We start from the raw sequence: 25,356 nt of genomic DNA on the forward strand, positions 1-25,356 counted from the left end.
TCGTAATTTCCGTTCTCCCAGAGAGAAATTTAACCTGTAACAAGCCCCAATGTCAGATTTACAGCTTTTAAAGTCACAAACCCCGAGTTGAGGAAAACAACATCGTGACGCAAAGTTAGTAGCAGTGAATAAAAATGCTCAATTACAGTATTTTTACAGTTCTAGTGCTCTCAACTCTTCAGTTTTCCTCTACTGTCCGCTTGCTGTCTGTCACTCAGCTTCTGCACAGGAGTTGAGCCTCTACGGTTATAAATTTAGTTTAGTTAATTGAAAGGACTGTGTGCAGTTACATTAAAAAGATGGCCGAACGAGATTTAGCACTTTGCTATCTGTCGCCCTACACAATTGTGCAGGCAATTTACAACTACAAAGTGCAAGTTACAAAGTGCAATATTGGCAAGTTACAAGTCATAAAGTGCAGAATTATAGAGTGCAACAGTTTTTCAAAGTCTATACAACACATAAACTTAAGATGACGTTATTACACTAGTAATTACTTTAACGCTCTGTTTGCTAGTTGAGTGCGCAGCTGTGCGTATGGTTTTTTTTTTTTTGATCAAGGTCTTTTTATTGTTTTGTTTTTTTTAACATACTTTGACATACATACATTTAAACAAACAAATAAAAACAAACAAAAAGTCCCCCCCTCCCACCCCTGCTATACCGGATCAAAACGATACATACAAATTTGTACATTACAGTGCTTTGCAACTTAAATAAGTTTGTCAGCAGATATACTTTCAAAATATTGCATAAATGGCAACCATTGCTCATAAAATTTACCAGTATGACCTTTAAGGGTGTATCTGATCTTTTCCAAATGTATATGGCCCATAACCTCTCTCATCCAGTGGCCATATGTTGGAGGGCATGGATCTTTCCATTTGCACAAAATAAGTCTTCGAGCTAACAATGAACAAAAGGCAATCATATTTATTTGACGCTTCTCAAAAGGAGCGTCTACGGATATTGCTCCAAACAAAGCAGTCAGAGGACAGGGGCGTACTAATTTCCCACAAATGCTGGAAAAAGCTTCAAAGATAGAAAGCCAATAACCACAAAGTCTTGGGCAAGTCCAAAATGTGTGAAAAAGTGTAGCAGGTGTTTGTCCGCAACGGTTGCATGAAGGATCCAGGTCAGGCTTGATTTTGGACAGCTTGTCTTTAGACCAGTGCAGTCGGTGCACCACTTTAAACTGCACAACTGCATGTCTAAGTGAAACCGAAGAGGAATGAATGTTCTGTATGACTTTTTGCCACACTGAGTCTGGTATAGTGTCATTCAAATCAGTTTCCCATTTCCTTTTAAGATCCTCCAGGTTGGTCTCATGGTAAGAAGAAAGCAGAGAGTAGATCCTACTTAAAACCTTTTTGGTGTCTGTCCGAAAGTCCAAAAGTTCATCCACCAGTGAACGAGAGGGACACATAGGGAAACAATCAGAATTAGACCGAACAAAATTTCTCAGTTGCAGATACCTAAAAAATTGTGACTTGTAAATATCAAATTTTTCCACCAGCTGTTCAAAGGAACCAAAAATGTTATCTATGTATAAATTGTACAAATTTTGTACTCCTTTCCCAGCCCATGTATTAAAAACCTCATCAGTCATTGAAGGGATAAACATGTGGTTCCTTGAAACAGGTGCCGAGAACAATAGCTTTGTAAGCTTAAAGGACCGCCTGCATTGGTTCCAAATTTTAACAGTGTGTATGACAACTGGATTAGAAGAATAAGATGAAATAGACTGTTTGAAAGGTAGTTCAGAACAAATCAGTGCACCAGGAGAGCTCGATGTAATTGAGTCTCTCTCTAAAATAACCCAGCTAGGTACTGCGACATCTCTTCTTAGCCAGTACAGCACAGCTCTACAGTTAGCTGCCCAGTAATAGTACATGAAATTAGGTAATGACATGCCACCTAAATTGCGAGGTAACTGTAATATTTTCTTGCCAATTCTTGGAGGTTTTTTATTCCATATAAAGGAAGATATCTGGCCATACAAATTAGAAAAAAAAGATTTTGAAAGAAAAATGGGTAGACTTTGGAACAGGTAAAGAAACTTAGGCAAAATAACCATTTTAACAGAGTTAACTCTTCCCCCCAAGGAAAGAGGTAACAGTTCCCATCGAGCCAAGTCTTGTTTAAGATTTGATAACAGCGGCAAAAAATTGTTCTTATACAGGTCTTTATAATTACGTGTTACCCATATACCAAGGTACTTTAACTTTTTAGGATTGCTCTTAAATGGGATTGTTTCAGAAAGATTTCCTTCCAGCGACGTTAGGGGCATCATCTCACTTTTTTGGAGATTGACTTTATAGCCAGATAGCTTCCCAAATTTGTCAAGCATACTTAACAATGCAGGAATACTGGACAGAGGGTTTGAAATAAACAGCAGCGCGTCATCAGCATAAAGAGAGATTTTATGCTCGGAGCCCACACGCATTATTCCCTTTATGTCCAAACTTTGCCGTACTGCTATAGCCAATGGTTCAATTGCAACTACAAAGAGAAGCGGCGAAAGGGGGCATCCCTGCCTTGTGCCTCGGTGCAGTTGAAAATATGATGATATGATATTGTTGGTACGAACAGCTGCTAATGGAGAAGAGTAAAGTAGCCTTATCCATGAAAGAAATTTAGAACCAAATTTGAACATATCCAGGACTCTAAAAAGATAATCCCACTCCACCCGGTCAAAGGCTTTTTCGGCATCTAAAGAGACAATCACCTCATTATCTTGACCGGGTGGAGTGGGGGCATACAGAATATTAAACAATCGCCTGATATTAAAAAAGGATTGCCGATTTTTTACAAACCCTGTCTGATCAGGTGAAATAATAGTAGGAATTACTCGTTCAAGGCGCTTTGCCAGTACCTTCGCTAATATTTTAGTATCTGTATTTAAAAGTGACACTGGTCGATAGGAGCTACAGTTTAGAGGATTTTTATCCTTTTTAAGTAACAGAGTGATAACCGCTTGACGCATGGACACCGGGAGCACTGATGCACTCAAGGATTCTGTGAAGACCGACAACAGTAGTGGAGATAACAGGTCTGCAAATTTCTTTAAAAAGTCAGCTGAAAAGCCATCAGGCCCTGGAGATTTACCGTTTTGCATGTCTTTTATTGCCAAGCTAATCTCAGCTGCTGAAATATCCCTCTCCAAATCAGTGACCAGGTCAGAGTTTACCACAGGAAGATCAATATCTTTGAAGAAAGTTTCAAAATCAGAGGCCTTTGGTGCAGACTCACAGGAGTATAGGGATTGGTAAAACTTGCTAAAACATGTATTAATTTCTCCATTATCGGAACATTTAATGCCTTGATCATTGTTAATTGACGGAATGGTTTGATGCGCAGACCTCTGACGCAGTTGATGTGCGAGCAGACGCCCCGCCTTCTCTCCGTGCTCATAATACCCAGATTTTAGTTTTGAAATCAAATATTCAGCCTGCTGTGTAGATAAAGTATTATACTCAGTTTGCAATGAAACACGTTTCTTAGCTAATTCTGGTGAAGGGGTGTGACAAAGTTCCCTGTCCAACAATAAAATTGCTTCGTTCAGCTGTTTTAGTCGTGTCAAGTTTTCCTTCTTTTGGTGAGCACAGTATGAGATGATTTGACCTCTCAGGTAGGCTTTTAGAGATTCCCAGATAGAACAGAATGACATGCCCGGGGTTTGATTAACCTCAAGAAAGAAACTTATTTCAGTATTAATAAACTTAACAAAATTCTCGTCTGATAGAAGCAAGGAGTTAAATCGCCAGGGGCGAAATACGGATTGTGTGTCCGGAATTAACATTTTCATACATAACGGAGCATGATCTGAAATAACCATGGCTCCATAGTCACACTCCTCCACAAGATGTAAGATTCGATTGTCAATGAAAAAATAGTCAATACGAGAATACGTCATGTGGACAGAGGAATAAAAAGAATATGCTCTTACATCAGGATTCCGGCAGCGCCATACATCAGCAACTCCATATACCCTTAAAAAAGATTTTATAGATTGGGCAGACCTAGTAAGGGTCACTTTACCAAGTGCGCTTCGATCTAAAGATGAAAGGACACAATTAACATCCCCGCCAATTAGAATACTATGTGTTGACATATTTGGTATCGTTGAGAAAAAATTATTGAAGAAGTCACAATCATCCCAGTTTGGTGCATAGACCGAGGCTAAAATGACTGGGAGTGTATGTAGTTTCCCCACCACTATTACAAAACGCCCAGCGGAGTCAGTATGCACACTTGATGCAGTGAACTGCACATGTCTGCCAATCATAATGGCCACCCCTCTTGATCTAGTTTGGAAATTAGATTGAAACACCTGACCAGCCCACTTTTTATTCAGACTTGCAGCATCTGTAGAGCACACATGTGTCTCCTGCAGAAATGCTATGTCTGTATTGAGCTGTTTCAGATGCGATGTAATTTTTTTGTACTTTAAGGAATGGTTGAGGGATTTCACATTCCAACTCACACAGTTGACAGGACACCCATGGGGATGTCTGATCTTTTTCGTACTAGCCATTTTACAAGCACCCTACATGGTACATAGTGCACACAAACCATTCAAAGAAAGATCCGGTATAGCTAACCCACTCTCCTAACAGAACCTGGAGACAAAAAAACAAAAGAAAAAACAAAGAAAAACAATTAAATCCTGAACTAAAACAAATCCACACATTATAGTGCTTGTATTGAGTGATACTGCTTCAACTGGTAGGGCTCCCGATGAGCCCCAAACGTAGAAAATCAAACAACAAGAAGACAAGTAATATGAGCAAAATAATATTATATAGGCTGAGCAAAAGACAAAAAGACCATAATATGGGTCTGCAGTGGACAACCTGCGCGATCTAATAATGCAATCAACCCTATATGGGATGATCAAAGTAGATGCGCTTCAAAGAATAACATAATACCTAATAGGTAAGTATATACTACCTGAGAAGTTTGTAAATAGGCTCCAGGACTACAGTCATTGTTCATCCGTTGCAACCATTACCCTCATGGTTGCGTCAGGGATGATCTTCTCTTTTACATACGCCATGGCAACACCCGGGTCAGTGAACTCCACATCCATCTCCCCGTGCGTGATACGGAGACGTGCAGGAAAAAGTAATCCATAACGCACTCCCTCTCTGCCGCGAAGGATCCTCTTCACGCCTGTAAACGCCGCTCGAGCCCGGGCCACGCTGGAGGTGTAGTCAGGAACAATCGTAACCGGTGCATCCTTGTAGCTTAGTGGGCCTAGGGTACGAGCGCGGCGCAAAACCTCGACACAGTCTTGATAATAGTGTAGCTTAGCCACGATTACTCGCGGCCTGCCACCAGTCTTCTTTTGGCCAGGTGTGCGATGTGAGCGATCCACCATCGGCTCTTTGCCGAGTTGTAGCACTTCCTTTAGCATCGAAGCTACCGCAGTAGTTGTGCTGGCTTCCGTCTCTGCGACTCCGAGAATGCGAATGTTACATCTCCTCATACGACCCTCCATATCTTCACATTTATCCCTCAGACCCTTCACCTCAGCTTTCAGCTCTGCCATTGAATCTCGCAGGACGACCACCTCGTCTGACCATGCGGACAGGCCCTCCTCCATGTCGTTAACTCTGACATTCACCTGGTCCATGTCCGAACGGAGCGCGGCTGTATTGTTGATTAAAGTCGTCTTCACTGACTGAATTTCGACCTTAAGCATGTTGAAGTCCTCTGCGAGAGCCTCTTTCATCTCTTTCTTTATTACAGCTGAGATATCAGCTTTGAGAGCGAGAAGTACTTCTTCCTTCAGATCCGCCATCATGTCGGTTTTCTGCGAGGGAGGAGCCGAGTTACTCGCGGTCTTGAGGGAACTCTGGTCCGAGGCAGCGCTGGGCCTATCTCCGGATGGTCCAGTGTACTTGTATTTGCGAAGTTTTGAAGTCATTTCGGAGATTTTACGACGCCAAAATCACGAGTGTCCAAAACAAACCCGAATAAGCCAAACTTTTTGCCGAAATCACTGATGAAAATACTCAATTAGGTAGGCATCTCGGGAGCCCTCGCTAAACACGTCTTACTCCTTCGCCGCCATAGCAGGACTCCCGCGTATGTTTTTAAAGAGGGTGGGGAGTACCTGATCAAGTTGTGGAAGCTTAGTATACTGTATTTTTCAAGTATATTGCAGTGGTGTTACTGCCAAGGCTTTTTATCGAGGATTTTCAAAGCCTGGTTATGTAATGATATAAGAGGGTTTAAAACAGTCTGTTTGGCTTGAGACCATGATGACATACAGTACAAGATAAGCGATATGATCATTGCATTGAAATACGATTTTGCTGCGTCCAATGTTAAAGAGCTCATCACACCTGGGTATTTGACAACATTTTTGATCATAAAACTATCCACATAGATATTTGGGAGAACACTTTGATTTCTTTTGTTTGAGAAATACATTGTAATAGTTTTCTCTGTGTTCATTGTAAGGCAGGACTTGTTCAGCCACTCTGTTGCTTTGTTCACAGCCACAGATAGTTTAGCTGCGATAAAATTTGCATCGGAGCCATGAGTAAAGAAAACCGTGTCATTAGCGTACATCAAGACCTCCACGTCATCACAGATAGAAGGTAGATCATTGATGTACAAACTGAAGAGCAACGGACCCAGAATAGACCCTTGAGGTACAGGACTGTTTGCTTTGCGATGCTAATGTTTCTAGTGCCCACCGCAGGCTTATGACATCAGGTGCTTACTACTAAATGATTTGCAACATAAATCATTAATCTAATCACACAGTTTGGGTTTTTTTTTTTTTTTTTTTTTAATATGGCCATATTTTGTCTGATTTTTGTTGCTTGAATTATTTAAATTTGCTTCACTGTCGTTAAAATTTCCAACTTGACAACTAGAACACTGAAACTTGGAAAAAACGTCTTTCCCAGCTCCGAGGTCTGACCTTTGAGGACAAATAGAACACAGCATTCGACTGCGAGAAGCTGAAGAAGACGGACCATTGCAACTGTCCATGGTCCTGAACACAACCTTCTCCATAAACACTAAAGTCAAGTATCTTTTGACTATTGTTTCATCTGCTGCATAGCAAAAAAAAAAGTTCCACAGACTGACTACAGCAGTTTATCTCCTTCCCTCTAAAGCTGCCAGACTATATAGTGGGGGTTGTGATGGTAGCTGCAAGTCAGCATAAAATAAAACCACCTTTGGGACCGGCAGTTAGGCACTACAGCGCAAGTGTCAATATTAGTTTACCAAAGCCAATAAGGAACATGTGTGACAATTATGTAAATGAATCAGCTGTCTAAATCTGTGTGCTTGGCGTTTAGTGAGAAGCGATATAATGGATATGACTTATTTTGTCAAATGAAACCAAACAAGATGTTTTTTTTTTCATTTCTTTTGATTTGTAGTTTAGACAGAAATATTGTATATCTCTTTTCCATCCACAGGTTGCATGGTGTGTAAAGTACATATTGATTTGGTATGGGTTAAGCTCAAATATAAGCACTCACAATATAAACAAACAATTATAACATACACTTAGAATACAGGCACTTTATATGTAAAATATTGTTGCAGAGTTTCTAGTACATACAGTATGTGAGATAATAGATCTGTCACATCAGTCAGTGACCATGTGATTCCTGAAATCAAAATGTCAAGACTTCTAATTTTCCTGACTGTCTACAGAATTAATGCAGCCCGGCCTCATTACTGCCGTGCTTACCCACAACCTCCAGAGAGAGCAGCTTCTCTAGAGCATAACTGCTGAGAACAGCAGGCAATTGAAATAACAGGTTTAAAAGTCTGACATCAGGCCTGCGTGTTGACACAGTTCTTGACAGCTGAATGGTTTAAATTGTACTCACCTTTCTTGGAGTTCAGTTTAGCTTTTCAGTAGGGTCATAGCTGAAAAAAAGAAAGAAAGATTCAACGATCTATACAAATCCAGAGTAAATGCTTTTATTTTTGCCCTTTGCAATCCATATTTGTGTTTTTTATACACATATGGATTGTTGTCCTTTAAAAAAAAAAAAATTCTAATCTATTCTAGTCCATCTGGAAACTACAGTAACATCTGCATCACCTGTTTTCTTAGAGTGCTTGTAGTTTTGTATCTGATCCTTCCTCACCCCCTCCCCTTCTTTCCTGCCTCATCTCTGTGTCAGAAGCTTGCCATGGCTAACAGGAAGCAGAGGGCACAGTGCTTTATTTAATTAGGCACAGCAGCTGAGTGCTCATGTGGAACCAAACGGTTGAGGCAGATTGGGCTGGCGAGATGGATAGACACTCTCCCACTGGGTCTTGGCCACGCTGTCAGAGGAGCCTAGATTACATGACAGGGAGGGGGCACAGGGGGTGGACGGTAGATGTAAATGGCATCCATACAGGAGGATTCATCCCAAATAGCCCTGCCTCTCCACAAAAGCTCACTAACTTGTGTCTAAACTGCCAGTGTGCCACTGCGGTGTTATGATGCACAGTGTACTTTGTGGTTTGACTGAAATTATTAGTCCTGAGAACCGCCATTATTCCAACAATATTTAAGGGAGTGCAATGTATTGCTATGGCTTCGCTTACAGGCTAGCAACAGATAACCTCGAGGTAAGCCATGTGCTGCACAACCTTGATGAGTGATAAAAAGGAAAGACGAGGCTGCCATTGTCAGTGCTTCTGAGTTGTGCAACACTTTTTTTATCAACCACAATGATTAAAGTTGTCGGCAATCTGTGTGGCAAAATAGATGCTGTAAGCTTGCAAAGAGTTGCTACATAATATACCAACCAAGTACTGTTGAAACACTGACGTAATGTTATGTGTCACCAGTTCCCAACAATGCATTGTTTATTGTGGCATACAATTTATTTCAAGTCAAACTCATTCAATCCTATTTCTTTCCCCCGAACTAATCCACCATACAGTAGTACTTCACCACCAACAGAAGACCTGTTTGCAGGTAAAACGTTTTCCACCTAGCCGTTATCATAGTGCACTTCTTGATTGCATGGATGAATCAGTAAGAAAACATAAATGATTACCCATAAATGATTACAAATGTAAAGTATGACCTCCATAACAGTTAATGTGATGCTTACGGACTGGCACTAAGGCAAAACAGTGCAAGAGCACATCACTTGAATAATGTGTGCATGACTACGGAGCAATGGTGTGTAGGGAGCACTCTTAATTAGCGCTCTTGAAGTTATCCAGTGACCCACATCGGGTAATGAAGGCAACATGAGTGTTCTATTTACATATCCTTAGTCAGTAATGTGTGACCATTGGGAGGGCCTTGTAGCTGAGGAAGTGGTGCCAGTGCGAGGAGAAGGTGCCTGAGGCTGTTTTTCAAGAGACTCTCAAATCAAACTGTAGCTGTGCCGAATGGCTAATAGTGACCTGCAATGGTCACGAGCGTTGAAAGCAGCAAGTTCTACTGAATATTTTCTGTTACTGTCTGCATTTGTTAGAGCAATGCAAACAATAAGAGCAATACTCCTCTTAACTTCTAAACAAAATGGAGGGATGTAGCACTAATCAAATTCAGGCTTCCCACTGCATTTTATACGACGAACACAGACACAAAAGCTAACAACAACAACAAATATACAGTAATTTAATTTATATGGATATTTTCCTTTAATGAGTATACCTGTACTGAGTGTAATTAGTGTTAGTATATTTTCATTCTGTAAATCTATGGAAGGGTTAAAGGATTTATTTGTACCTGCAGCCAAGAGTATGTGCTGCCTTCCCGTGTGCACTTACTGACTGCGTGCATGTTAAGGGCCTCTCTTGGCTGTGCCACCTCCAAATACACCCTGAATTGGAGCTTGACTGTTTGTTAAACATTATTTGCTGCTGCTGTAAAGGCAACAAAGGGCTCCTTCCCCTGTGGAAATGCATGAACCCAGGTTCCTAGTTATCACTGGTTATTGTTCCAATCAGGCCGTGCTTTGAAAGGGGAGGCGCACTCTCCTTTGGACAGCTCATTAAGATAACACACAAACGTGGCTTGCCTTGCCATCATCCCGTGTTTATTAAACTGGGGCTCATTTCGGCTCCATTGTCTCATGCAGGAACCTCTGCCTTTGTCAACGCAATTGGAGCCAGATGGCAAAACAAAGCTGCCCTGTCTGGAGTGCCTACAGAGAGATCTCAGAAGGCGCAACTATTAGGTTGACTTCAACAGCCCACCGCCCACCACGTCCACCTGGATCATGCAGGTGCATGGACAATGATCGGAGACAGGCTGAGGAGAGACAGGGACATGAAGGCATGAGGTTATACCAACTATAGGGTCGTCCAATGTCAGATTTTTTAACAACTTACTTCTACATGCTAACACCGTTAAGATAAGATGTTACAAATGTTGCTGTTCACACAACAGAAGACTTTGCTTGAGGTCATTGCTCAGAAGAAAACATAGTCTGTGTTGCTGATTATTTACTGCAACTTGTAATTATCATCTTAAAACTTTATCCAAGGCAGGAATACAAAATCAATACATTCTGGTAAGCAAGAGTATTTAAGCGCAGGGCGTAGCAGGACTAATGTTCAGATTTTGTAAAACTTGTTCCACTTAAATTTATAGACAAGATAGATCTCACTGTTATGGCTGTAGCTTTGGGGGCAGTGCATAATGTAAAACAGCTTGTTGGCAACACTAAATTAGTGTCTGTCTGCTTCTCTCGCTTTGCCTCAAACTATCGCACACGCAGAGAAGAGTTATACCGTCGTTTTGTTGCGCTGAATGGCTCCCGTGCCCGAAGGTGGTCTAATTTCTGCAGTGCGCATATGCTCTATCAGTGCTCAGTCACACACATTCCCATAGTGCCACCTGGAATTCTTAGAAACAAACTCCAGGCATTATTTTAGTTTGCATGTCTTGGAACAAAGATGTGGTGCTATGTGGGATATACACAAACTCACTACAGTAAGACACCTGCATGAAACATTAAGTCAAGATGGACAATAGAACATTCAAGATAAAATTGAACTGCATCGTGAACAACAACGAACCGATAAAAGAGCCAGAAACTGCAGGTGGAGAATAAAAAAACAAAGACGGTAATAGACGGCATTCTTTAAAAAAAATAAAAGACAAAGAAATAAGTGATATTACTACACTTTAGTTGTTTATTGTGAAGCTAATTCTCTTTCTGAGCTGCTCATTAACCTCGGGCACATTGCAAACATATTGCAAAAAACACAATTTTTTGCATATAGATCAGCCATTCCTAATTTAACAAAATGTTACAAAATGAAGCAAACTCAAACTGATGGATTTGGGGGTAATGAATTATTGTGCATTGTATTCGTATTTTTGTATTTTATTGTTTGAATATTTTTGCAGTGCATGTAAATGCATACAAATCTATCCACCTTATTTCTAAGCCCCATGAGCCCTTGCGTGAAGTATGGGAGGGATTTCCGGCATAACGAGGACCGCAGTTTGTTTGCATGTAGACCGTTCGCTTGAATCTGCTTTTTATAAGCTTCAAAGATGTAAACTATGTGGGAACACGAGATGTCACAGCTGAAACGAAACTACGAGCCGCGAGTAGAAGCTCTCAATAAACTTATGACTGAAAATCGCACTGTCGAACAGTTTTCTGACCCATGGGCGTGTTGGCCAAGTTGTCTCCACTTAACCTCTGTGGATATCTTCTAATTCTGCGATCTTTCACAAAGACGTGTCGCAAATGTGTTTACTTTAGGCGTAGAGAATGGATTACAACTGAGCTACAGTCTGTTTACGAAGCCTCATTACATTTGCCGCATTCACACGCTGAATGTAATGTCTAATTGTCTGTAGTTTAATTAGGTAAAAGGTTTTACTCAATAAAAATCAGAAAATAGTTAGAACGCTTTCCATAACTAAGACATGTAAAATGCACTGTATTCAGACCCGGCTCAGCTTGTATCGCCTCACGGGGCTCGGTTCATGTCACTCGTACAGTGTGAACAGGTCAGTCGTGTGTGTTATCGCTCTTTACAGGGTAAAACACCTCAGTGGGCTCGGACTCTCTTCGTATGAAAGTCAGTCAGAGTTGGCATGTTCAAAATCACCCCAAAAATGTCACCGTGTAAGCCCAGCTTTAGTCCACAAGCATGTTCCAAACAGTGCATGTTCCAGAGCCACAAATGTCACTTTCTCTGCTTTTTAATTCAAACATGTTCCTGAGCGACCCCAGGAATAAGGGGGATACATGATTGTTTATTGCAAAGATGAGAAAAACAACCAAAGAAAATGAACGAAAAGAAAACAGATTGTGGAGTGCAAAGGAATTTTGGAGACACTTGCGAGAAACAGTGATTGGACTCCAAAAGTGTGAGTGTGAATAAACTGCAGCGAGCTTCCATGATAAGAGCTTTTTGACCTGTCCACTGACCTGTCTTTGACTCATCTTCTTCCAGCTCCTTGGCCTCTTCTGCAGCAGAGAAAACAGAAACGTTATCAGCAATACCATGGTACAAATGATGGCAGACAATATTGCCACTTCATCGGCAGCCTTTGGAGAGCTGGTCCTTCACAGCTCGCAAGACAAGATGTATTACGACCCAAGCAGGGACGATAACGCACACGCACATACAGTGACATATCCAGCCTCTATTCTCACAAAGACAGTAATCATATTAGGCTTTAGCTGGTGCCTTTCTGAAAACCCACTGTCAAAAGAGTTCGAGAGGCACTGCACTGATGGCTGTCACACTTATGCCTGCACACCAAGGCTAAAAATAGCTCAGGGCTGGAGTGTCTGAGAAGCCCGTATTAATTCTTCATATCATTTCCCTTTTTTTTCCCCCCAGCACACTCGAGTTTGATGCCATCTAGTTAGGACGAAACAGTGGCTCAGATTTGAACGGATAACAGAGGAAAACCTAACGTCAAAACATTTCATTTATGTACAATCCGGTGTTTGCAAGATCTTTTTTTTTTTTTTTTTTTTTCTTATGACAGTGACAGAAAGAAAATGATACTCTGGGGAAATTAACCAGAAATCCGTATTATTACAGCGGAAGGACGTGCCAGGTTTTCCAGAATCCAGCTGGCGAGATGTGTGTGGAAATGTACCCTATTCATTTCTGGTTTGTCAGTGCCTAGAAATGTGTATTTTGTATCCAAACGTATATAATGTATCAAGGAAGAAATGATTTAGTTGTTTTGTTGCACATTGTTGTGTGTTTTTCCCAAATATTGGCAGACTTAAAGGCACACTGGGTAACATTTTGGACTATACTGTTGCCATTGGTACAAAACATGCTGCAAATGTCCAACATAGAAAATGATATTTCTGTAAAGGATGGATTTGGATGAGGACCAAACCTATTCAAATCGCACATTCTGCTGCCTTTAGTCGACATCTCCATGGAGACGAGCTGGAGACGTAATAATAATAACACATTTTATTTAAAAGCGCCTTTCAGAACACCCAAGGACAGTGTACAATGGACACATTAAAAACATTAAAAACAAGAGCAACAAAATAAAACAGAGTACAAACGATTGAGAAGGTGAGCGCGTAGCTAGGTGGTGTAGGACTGTCTGAACAGGTGAGTTTTGAGTTTGGATTTGAAGAGTGGCAGAGAGTCTATGGTACGGAAGTCAGAGGGGAGAGAGTTCCAGAGCTGGGGAGCAGAGTGGCTGAATGCTCTGTGCCCCATGGTGATGAGTTTGGCCGGTGGGACGGAGAGTTTGAGAGTGGAGGAGCAGCGGAGAGTGCGGGCAGGAGCTGCGATGTATGTACGGAGGGGCCAGGTTATGAAGTGCTTTGAATGTGATGAGGAGTATTTTGAAGTTGATTCTTTGTTTTATGGGGAGCCAGTGGAGTTGTTGTAGGACAGGGGTGATGTGATGAGAGGTAGGGGTCCGTGGGATGATTCGAGCAACAGAGTTTTGGAGGAGCTGCAGTTTCTGGAGGGATTTGTTGGGAAGACCGAACAAAAGTGAGTTGCAGTAATCAATGCGGAAGGTAATGAGGCTGTGGACGAGGATGGCGGTGGTGTGGGGGGTGAGAGAGGGGTGGAGACGAGAAATGTTGCGTAGGTGGAAATATGCAGACCGAGTGATGTTATTGATGTGAGACTGGAAAGAGAGTGTACTGTCGAGGATGACACCCAGTCTCTTAACCTGAGGGGAGGGTAGGACAGATGAGTTGTTGAAGGGAATAGGAAAACTGTTAGATTTGGAGAGAGTGGAGGAGGTGCCTGCGAGAAGGACTTCTGTTTTGGAGCTGTTCAGTTTGAGGAAGTTGGAGGAGAACCACAAATTAAGTTCTTGTAGACAGAGGGCAAGGGAGGATGGAGGAAGAGATGAAGATGGTTTGGTAGAGAGGTAGAGCTGGGTGTCATCTGCATAGCAGTGGAAATGGATGTTGTGTTTACGAAAGATGTGACCGAGTGGGAGAATGTAGATAATGAAGAGGAGGGGCCCCAGGACAGAGCCCTGGGGCATACCAGTAGAGACAGGGAAAGTGTAGGACTTGTGGGATTTGAGTTGAATGAACTGTGTGCAGCCAGAGAGATAGGAAGTGAACCAAGCAAGGGGAGTGTGGCAGTGGAAGAGAGTCTGTCAAGGAGAGTGGAATGAGAAATGGTGTCAAAAGCTGCAGTGAGGTCAAGGAGGATAAGGATGGAGAGTAAACCGGAGTCAGAAGCTATGAGGAGGTCATTAGAGATTTTGAGAAGCGCTGTTTCTGTGCTGTGTAGGAGACGAAAACCGGATTGAAACTTCTCGTAGATACTGTTAGTGATGAGATGGTTACGGAGTTGAGCGGCAACAGATTTTTCAAGTATTTTAGAGATGAAGGGAAGGTTTGAAATGGGACGTAGGTTGTCCTACGTTGCTGGATCCAGACCGGGCTTTTTCAGGATTGGTGTGACTGTGGCAGACTTGAGTGAGGGAGGGACAGTACCAGAGATAAGAGATGAGTGGATGATATTGGTGATAAAGGGGGCAAGTGAAGGGAGGCAGGATGGGGGTTGGGAGGGGGTCAAGCGGACAGGTTGAGGGTTTGGATTTGAGGATGAGATCGGAAATGGCTTGAACGGAGGGGAGGATGAAGCTGGAAAATGTAGATGTAAGAGAAGAGTAGGGGCTGAGGAGTCCACTCCAGAGACTGCAGCTCCACATGAGATCAGGTGTTGATGGATATTGGACATCTTGGAGACAAAGAAGGACATGAGTGAGTTACAGAAGTCAGTGGATTTTTTGTTTGTTTTTTGTTTGTTTGTATACTTTTTGCATGTAGTGGGGGAGAGAGTCAGGGGGTTTTGTGATATTGGTGAGAAGAGAGTTTTAGAGTTATGTTGATTGGAGTAAATTAAACCGGAGAAGTAGGCGGATTTGGCAGAGGAGAGATTGTCCTTGTATTGCATGATATGATTATTGTACATTTCTTTGTGTAAACTGAGTCCAGTTTTATTGTAAAGTCGTTCTAGTTGTCGTCCTTGAGATTTGAGCTGACGGAGGGCGGGGGTGAACCAGGGTGCAGAGTGGTAAAGTTACAGTCATGTCTTAGGAGAGCTGAGCCGCTCACAGCAAAAGCACATGTTTGTTTGTATTATTACACTTATTTATGAGGTATTTTCCAGTGATGAAAATATCTGTCATAAAATAAATGCTTGTATTTCAATTTTATTTATTGGGTTAAATACTACACAGTGTGGCTTTAAGAGAAGATGTTGTCTTAATTCAACTAAAGAGGATACGTTAATTCTACATTTATAGTAATAGGAGTATTTAACTAGAGTTGATCAATAACCTTTGCTTTTTGCATTACACAGTTAAAGTTTACCCCATTTACCCCTCAACTATTGTACACACTAAAAATGCACCAATACATTATTCAGTTCCAATAATAACCATACTTGGGGTCTGAATATCTGCTGATGCCAGATACTACCGATACTGGGAGAGTCTGCTGCTATAATATGAAAATCCTATGATGAAATGCTTGCTTAAAAAGAAGAAAAATATATATATTTTTTTTATTACAAATGCTAAACTATTAGAGGCTCTCACAATCCCATCTGTGTGGTTGCAGCAAATGCCTTTGGAGGGAAAGTATAGCTTATGTGAAAGCACCTTTAAGTCAGGGTGAGAAAGAGGGCATCCACAGTACAGTAAGCCAGAACTGCTTCCCTTGTACATTAAGAGTGTTACAATTCTTTATCCCCACTGGCGGCTTCCCAGTGGTGTAGGGGTGAGGGAGGCGGAGGCGGGTTAAGGGTGAACCAGAACATAAAAGACCAAGGAGCAAAGGAACGGTGGGATGTGTTAACTGCAGCTGGGGGAGTGTAAAAGTGTATCACAGCCTACTGGCACACAGGAGGTGATAATAGGAACGCATGAAAGCCATAAACATAAAAGCAGCAAGTCAAATTTGACCTCTTCATTAGTTTTCTCGCTTTTTGAGTTTTAAATCATACTGTAGCTTACTAAACTAAATGAAAACTAAGATGCAAGAGTGTAATACATACTGTATGCGTAGTGCTTTGCTAAATGTCATACAATCACTCTTACACATCCATGTATTGGAGAGGTGGAATAATGAAGTGGAGTGCAAATGCAGAGATCCGTGAAATTTGGTTGACTCGACATTTTTTGTCATCATAAAGCTTGATTTGAGGGGTGTATGGCTTTTACTATGAATCCCATCGACTAAGCTAGACAGTGGCAGTGTTTAATAAGGGGAACCCATGTAGGTTAAATACTTGCAGCAAAGTAATAGATCTCCTTTAGGGAATTTCTACCTCAGATACTGCTTCGCTCATGACTTTTTCTCTCACCCAGGGGAGCGCTGTCCCATGATTCACTGTTACATCTTCAATAGCTGGTCTGATTAAAACAGATGATTGTCTGAAGGGGAAACGAGCACTAGATAGGATATTAAATGCATTGTCACCATGATTATGCAAGGTAGTACCTCAGGGAGAAGACTTTGCTAGTTTTAACACGCTATACCTCAGTGTGAAATAAGCTTTGCACCCCCATCTGCGTCACCACAACTCAATGCCTTATTACACAAACATATATTATGACAGGAAAGAAAAATGACTCACTTTTCCACTTTCCACTCCTGACCCTTTCACCCCCACAACCCAAACGCAGGGAAGATCTGACCATACTTGCAAACGCTATTAAAAGATAAGACAGCCACAATTATGATGCTACTTGCATGTTGGTTTGTGTGTCCCCATCGCAGCTTTGAAGATGCACATACAGGACACCATTTCACATCTGTATTCAGTCTGTATCACTCTGTCAATGAGCGGGAGAGCTACACTGCTGTGAATAGGCCACTACAGTAGAGGAAAGATTATGTGCAACGGGAGCAGAATACCTGTTAACATTTCAGTGCATGGAACCGTGGATGACCATATAATCAATCTATGCTAAGAGCAAGGAATTGCATGGCAGCGCCTTGTTCAGTTTTCTGAGAGAAAAGGTCCCTAAGAGCCCTTTGCCCATGGGAGGAGCCGCATTATATTTCTATCTTTCCATTTCATTTGATTTCATATGTTCCATGGAGCTATTTACTCTATTCACTGAGTCTGTGTCACTTCCATATTTATTTTTAAACCTCTGGGCTCTGGTGCAGACACTGGCTGACCTTTCTTTAAATGTCTTCTCCACTCTGTGCAGATCTCATTACAGCAGAACTGGTGGCTTTGCACTATCTATCTCATTTCAAAACTTTCCCCCCCTTCTGTCTTTCGGCCATTTTTGCTCTTGCTGCAATCCTTGGTCATTTCGCAATGCTAATTACTGAAGCCGGAGTAATGATGTTCCCCTACTGCTGAGTACATGGGTCCCACCATCTAAGACCGGGTCTGGAAATCTTGTGTTAAGCAGAATTCCCTCTGGATTCTCAAAGGTTTCTCCGATGTGAACATCTAATCACTTGTTCTCGTAGTGCCTTACAAGATCTGGCCAACACATTGCAATTACACTTACGTCTTCCAGCCCCACTGTAAAAGTTTAAAGTGTGCTCCTACATCATGATGAAGGCTAAAGTACACTTGAAAGGGCCTCACCACATAAAAGGTTTGCACCATGAATGTAGCAAGAAGATGTGATTAAACAAGCCGATTATTCAAAACCATTCCTAAAAAGATGAATCATGATCAATGTAATCTAAAGCGTTAGAAGGGTTGAAACTTTCTTTAGTTGATAGGGAATAAGTAGGAGATGATGAAAAAAGATGTTTTCAAAGCCTAAACAAGCAAGACTGAACATTTTTCTGTCATCGATAATTATAATAATGTAAAAAACATCCCGAACAATTTTATTGGCTGGTTTCTTCTTTCTGTTTAATTTAAAACATATATTGTTGTTATTATTGTTAACCATTATGGTTGTAGCGGCAGTAATCTGCTTATTGATTGATGACTGGACTCATGCCACACTTTGGACATGTCTGCTGTGCAGAAAACACAGGGGTGTTTTAGCTCACCTTCTCTTCTGGCTTCCTCACAGCTCTCCTTGATCTTTCGTCGACAGACTGCGGCCAGGGCAATGAGCAGGACCAGTAGACACACAGCCAGGCCAATAGTTACCCACAGAGCCACCGGAGGGAACGCCATGCTCTGACCTGAAGCAAAGGGCACACACAGTCATTCATAACACACTTGCATTGTATCTATGTCCATTGGTCTACAGATTTAATCATTCAATTAGTTACATAAAGTACCGGTATATTTCTAGAGAATAGTACACACCATATGTACAGTAAGCCTGATTCAGCCCTGTTAAAATTAACCTTTTCTGTAGAATAGCTCTCTAAGAGTGTTAATTAGGTCCAATAAAGAGACACACATCTTTCTACACGGTCCAGATGGCAGATACTGTTGCACTACAGGGTAATAGTTAATTGGCAAGCTACGCCGGGGATGCTGGCATTAACTATTTCTTGCTAAAAATTAGCATGCATACAGAGTCAGAAATGCCCTACCAGGTTTATTGCTATTTGGGGGTCTATGCCAATATCAACATTATTGCCAACAACAAAAATATCAGCCGATATAATTTATTTTATATAATTTACTTTGACTTTATAGTACGCAGCATCCTTTGAACCCCAAAAAGGTTATAGCCAAAATACATCTTGCCTTCTACATTACCCTTTTTGGTATCACTTTATTTTACAGTACCTTGATACGTTGTACCTAACTAAATTTAGTATAATAAAATGTGCTCTGTGACAATCTGTAATAACTTGAACATATGTAGTACGTACACAATGGAATAACTTGTATTAGTACTTTGTAAGTACATAATGTAATAGGACACGAGACCCATAGGGTTAGAATTAGAATTATCTCTTATTACATTATGTACCTAAAAATTACAAATACTAATTATTCCATTGTGTATCTAACCCATAGGTACAACTTATTACACATTGTTACAAAGTCTATTACATTGTACTAAATTTAGTTAGGTACAATGTATCAAGAGTACTGTAAAATAAAGTGCTACCTTTTTTTTTTTTTTTAGATGAGTGATCCTAGATAAAAGATTAGCATGTGTAATATCATATATTACACATGCTAATCAATTTAATATACTAATATTATATATTAGACACTCACGTGGAAAATGTGCATCAATATTAAGTACTATGGCAGTTTTGCAGTGAGAAAAATCTCCAGTATTATTCTCATCATTCATCAGTATCATGCAGAGACTACAGTCAGTACGTGTCGGCACTGCAGGAACACCTCCAGAGCCATCACACTGAACACAGGGCCCCAAGGGTGTGTGCTGAGCCCCCACCTGTTCATGCTGCTAACCCCTGACTTCACTTCAATGCACATCTCAAACGTCTTTTATGATTAATATAAAAATACTTAATCTATCAATTAAAAAGAATCCAAGCTTTCAAACAAGGTATAAAAGTCCAGGTTTGATATCAGCCAAGTTGAAAAAAAACGTTTCCCTTAGTGCCTATATTAGCCAATAAGGTCGAATGGACCCAAATTACAATTGATTAGGATTTTTGAACAAACCATATTTCTTCATACATACTTAAGCTATTTTTGTTTTGTTGACACTCCTGTACACCTTGACGGAAGCGCCCAATCTTTCTGTGACAGTAGACATCACACAAACTGACAGCATTTTGGCAAGTAGCAATCAGATGAGTTGAAATAAAAACTGCTCAGCAGGACAATAGATCTCAGAAACAGTGCCAAATTTCCCTGGGGGATTCAAGAAGAACAGAGGGAGGAGAAGAGAAAACAACCGCACCACTAAAGAGCTGTGAGACTGGCAGTAACACAAACAGGCCTCCTTGTGAGAGTGCCTGCTCTGGGCACATAATAATGAAAAAGACTGATAAATGACTGGCATTTGAAAAAAGAAAAGATGAAGCATCTGTAAGGACTTGGCATCAGGAAATGTAAGACTACTTGCAGGAAAGGAAGGAGGGTAAAAAAAAAGGTTAATTCTCACATGGCTCACATGTCCATTTACTGGCGCGAAACAACTACAAAGACAAAGAAGAAGCCATTAATGAAGCAGTACAAATCTGCAGGGGAGAACTGTCCAGCGTTTTTGCTAAATACTCTGGATCTATTTATAGAGATGCTCTGAGTGTTATTATCTCCAGGCCAAAGCCCTGCTGGTGCTGAGAGAAAGGATCAAGTCTGGAAAGTCAATCTTGTCATTTTGATGAAACTATGTGTGTCTCTCCGGGCGAGTCATGACTGATGATTCTGCTGCTCAGTGTCCACTAAGCCCTTTGCTCTGCTATATTTATATGGCCACGTGAAAGACAAAACAGGCACATCAGTGAAACAATCACTAGGTCAGACTATCAAATAGATGCTTTCTCTTTGGAATGAGTGAAGATGACACAATACTTTCTGCTTTTATTGTGTTTCTCATCCCCTCACTATCCTCACATTTTCCTCCATGTGCCCCCTGCCTCAAGGCACACTGATAAAGACAAATGCCATAGTTGGCTATCATTGCTGCACTGGGGCCCACAGGCTGCAGGATCATATTTTTCTCTTTCTCTTGTTTGATGATGTGATTTTGTTTTCCTCAAAAATAGATTTGTCTCTAATGGCTCTGTTTACCTATCTTACCCTCCCCCACCCTCGTGGGCACACCAGGGATGGATACTGTGGGCTGCGGTGTGACTTAACAGACTTCACGACAACAAATGCCAAATCTTACTTCAGCAGTTTTATCACTGGTGTATCATTATGGTAATTAACATATTTACAACAACACTTTTACCACGGAAAATCTCAAAACGGCAAAGATATAATAGCAAGTGATGTTCTAGGTCAGGGATAGTTGCTCAATTCAGCCAATAAACCCTTGTATCCCACCAAGAATTAAATCAAACACAATTTATCTAGTGTGACAAACATCTATTTTATAAGTCACTACGCTACCAAGAAACTAAGACTGATGATGATTGCAGGATATTTTGTCCGCATCAGGAAAATGTATTTTCAAGCCCGTGTAGGTGTTTGTGTCAAGTGAAAAATGAGGCATCCTCATTTCTCAATGGTGTTCCTAGAAAACAATAAAACCGACTCTGCTCAGCAACTCTTTGGCTTTCACAATAGTAAGTGCCAAGATTTAAAGGCTTTTTTCCTGCACCTTTGAGCAACAAAGTGCTCTAAAGACACGCTTGCCTGTCATGTTGGTGGAGCAGTGTGAAGACAGTGGAGATCAAAGCTGCTTTCCTGCCACCTGTCAGCCAGTTTTACCTGCCTGGAAGAAGCCCAGCCTCTTAAGCTCTGGCTAGAGGAGAATAATGTCCTCTGACAAAAGGATGGCTTCAGGCTAAGGAGAGCCTCAAGGCTCATTGCTGACAAGCTGCAGAGTTGAGGAAAGAAGTCAATTAGGTTTTCCTTTTTAGTTGGGATAAATCATCTTGTCAGTGCAAACAAAGAAATGAGGCCTATGTAGCTATGAAGTTGATCACAAAAGAATGAACTGGACTAGCGGCTAGCCTAGGGGTTGAGCAGCTGCAGCAGGGCCAAGGCTTGCTATAGGGCTGTACAGAGAAACTCAAGCTGCCTGTGAACTACAGTCAGGTTAGCTCTCTGACCCGCTCACATGGCAGTTATAAAGCCATCCTGTCAGACCATACTGTAGACCGCCCTGAAACAGTGAAGTCAGGAATAAAAGTCAGTGAGACATAACAGGAGCCCACACTTAAATCACATTCAGCCAACAGGGCTCTGGTGATTGATGCATACTGCCTCTGCAAGCTCCAATACAGGGCCAGCACATCTGCAATTTAAACTCCTTTCTGTGCCCATGCAACACAGCCTATTACTGGGGAAAGGTTGTGCAGAAACATTAACGAAGAAATGGTTTCAGCATCAGAGGACAAGATTAGTCTGAATGAAAAACGGAGCGTGAATTAGAACTACATTTAACCAATGACTTGGTTTCAATTTCAATTACCAGCTTTTATCATGACCATCAAATCCTCCAAATTTTCCCCCTTGAGCCTCAGTGCTGTGGCCCACACACATACACTCAAAGCTCTCCACATGAAGCTCACTAAAAATCTTGGCAAACTGTGATGGATGGAAGCAGGTTTTTGTCCCACCAGCATCTTTGTTCTGAGCCTCCGCTTTTTGAGTTTCACCAACATTCACAGCCCTATCAGCATGCAGGGTCACTGTGACGAAGTGGGTTTGTCTCACTATGTATTATGGTCATTTTGCTTCGTTTGTTTCATTTTCAATATCCATTAGCTAACGATAACCATCAGATTCATTTTGTTTATTCATTTACTCAGTATACACATTTACCTGTACCGCCTGGTGGGAACAAAGGGGAGGCGTGGTCTGTGTCGGCCATTTTAAAATCTTAGGCTGGACCATGTGGCGGGGGAAACTGGTGTAAACCTTTGCTTTGAGTTTCCTTTGTGTATAATTTTTGGTTTGTAGTTTGTCTTTATTCATTTGATTTGAACACTTATCGTTTTGGATGAAACACTACTTTATTTTATGTAAAATGTTAAAAGCTCGCCTGCTGAACTTGCATGTGGAACTTACCCATTGAGCTAATGGTACTAACCTGTGGGAGGTCCTTTCCCATTAGGGGAGGTATAAAAGCTGACTGTGGCAGTCACTAGGGTGCCCATTTTGTATGTGACATGTGGGTCATTGAGAAGTTTGAGAAATAAATGTCTGGTAAGAGCTATATTTGTCGAGTCTGCCTGCCCATTTTGACCCCTCGTGGCCAGCTTCCTCACAGTCACATTCTGCTCATCTACATCCAGAGCCCATGTACTTACTGTATGTACTTTAGTTTATTTGACTTTATTGTCCTTCCTTTGGTGCCAATGGCAAACATGAGAGCAAGATGAGTGATGTGCATTAAAAACAGAGAAACGGTGTCACATTTACAGGAGTAAAGTTTGTAACAGATTTGTTTGTAGCCCCAGAGGAGACCTATGAAAGCCACCTAGCAGCAACGCCATATGACGAGTGACTAACACTCTTACAGTGAGTGAGTGACCAGATTAAAAAAAAGGAAAGATATAATAATGCATGGTTGTTGGTATCACTCAGCCTCCAAGCATAATTGCCCTAGAGCCGTCACAGAAATAACTAGGACAGTGTTTATTTTGTTTTATCAAGCCTTAAAATTGGCAGAGGATATTGCAAATGGCACCTACAGATGCAGTGTTTGGAGAGTAAAATAAAATAAAAACTCTCAACTTATCCAAAAAATGACCAGAAGGCAAATTCGCCAGGAGTCTGACGGTATGGCAAAATATCAGGCACCAAAACACATATTTCTCACAAGGACATTTCAAGACAGTGGCTGACCGTACTGGCCTATCAAGATGCATGGAATAAGAGAATTTAGGGCAAATGTGAAACGGGGGGGATTTCTATCCTACACAAGGTGAACATTTTGACTAACTGGCAGAAGGACCATCAGTGAACAGTAACAGAGATGAACTAACTTTGTGGCTACAAGAGGAATATGAATACTTACCAGAGTTTAGTTGAGTTTACAGGGTACTGGACTGAGACTGGATGTGAATGAATTTTATTTCAAAGGAAATCTATTTACATTTTAAGTAGTAACTCTACTACATTTTGCAGTATGGATTTGTGCATTTTTAGCTGTATTTTGACTGCAATGCATGGTCTTTTTACCATCAAGTTTTAGTAGCACACTTTCAAAATAATCGTCTGCACTCTCGAATTTGGGGGTACTTGGAGCGTAAATGGACAGTAAAGGGGCATAAAAGACCGCAACGCTTCGGTACTTCAAGATGACAAATATAGCCACACACCAAGTGAACTGAATTTGTAAGACCTGCCAAAGACGTGCTCCCAATCAGAAAGACTGACTGCAAATTTATCTCAGTGGACCTTTATATTAGAGGGGCTTCCTCGGAGGGGATTTATATTACTGCTCAGGCGCCCAGGTATCCGCAAGAGAGCTTGAATTTGAAAAATGCTGTTAATAGGAAATGTTGAGGACTCCTTGTGGTGATATTTTAATCAATCTAGACAGCACCTTTATGAGCTAATTTTACCTTTATTTGTTTAACCAGGAAATTTGAGATTAAGAATCTCTTTTGCCAGTTACTTAAGGTACACTTTATTGTCCCCGTAGTGAAATTTGTCCTCTGCATTTCACTCATCCTGCCACAAGGGGCAACCCGTAAGAAGCAGTGGGCGGCTGCAGGGCAGTGACCCATGTCCATATGTGGAGTCAGTTTGATGGTCAGTATCACCTGGCTGGTGAATTCAACGATTGTGCATGTTTTGTGTGGTAGGGGAAGCCATAGTACCTGAAGGACAGCTATGCAGACACAGGAAGAACATGCAATCTCCACACAGAAAGACCTTGTCTGTTGTCTAGGAGTGAAGCACGAGCACTAAATGCTGTGCCACCGTGCCGACTTCAAACCCATGACGTTCTTGTTCTGAAGTGGGAACACTAACCACTGGCCTGTCATGCCTCCCGCCTAATAATTCCAGATGTAAGGCATAGCCATTATAATCTTCATTATCCAAAGGTGGGTAACAAAGAGTTTTGTTTATTCCTCACATTGCAATTGCAGGCAGAGCCACATCAGAGTAATCAGTTTACTACGCAGTGTTGTCTACAGGCTTAATTAGCTTTAAAACAAGAGCTGCCAGTGAGATTCTGAGAATGTGTACGACAAAATTACTAGTGACAGCTATCAGATGCAAAGAGAGTATCTGTCTGGTTGATAATGCCGAGTAAAAGACCCAGGAGTGGAGTGGCAAGGACAAACTGCTATTAAGGTGCTGTTTAGGGCAAACTGCATGCATTTGTTCTGCCAAGAAAGCTTAAACTTGATTGAGCTTTTTAGAGGCTATTTC

The 25,356-nt window shown here is 41.4% G+C and overlaps 1 protein-coding gene across 1 annotated transcript in view; it reads right to left on the bottom strand.

The window, feature by feature from the left end:
• cd276 (CD276 molecule) overlaps nucleotides 1-25,356 on the bottom strand; it is a 77,731-nt gene that overhangs the window by 12,085 nt on the left and 40,290 nt on the right. The window contains exons 5-7 of the mRNA XM_079554631.1: nucleotides 18,459-18,596; nucleotides 12,393-12,431; nucleotides 7,869-7,908 (exon numbers count right to left, since the gene is read on the bottom strand). Coding sequence (XP_079410757.1) covers nucleotides 7,886-7,908; nucleotides 12,393-12,431; nucleotides 18,459-18,596 — 200 coding nt within the window. The 3' untranslated portion in view covers nucleotides 7,869-7,885. The remainder of the gene's footprint in view (nucleotides 1-7,868; nucleotides 7,909-12,392; nucleotides 12,432-18,458; nucleotides 18,597-25,356) is intronic.

This window comes from Gobius niger (assembly GCF_951799975.1).
Source record: "Gobius niger genome assembly, chromosome: 4".
In the NCBI taxonomy this organism is placed as follows: Eukaryota; Metazoa; Chordata; class Actinopteri; order Gobiiformes; family Gobiidae; genus Gobius; species Gobius niger.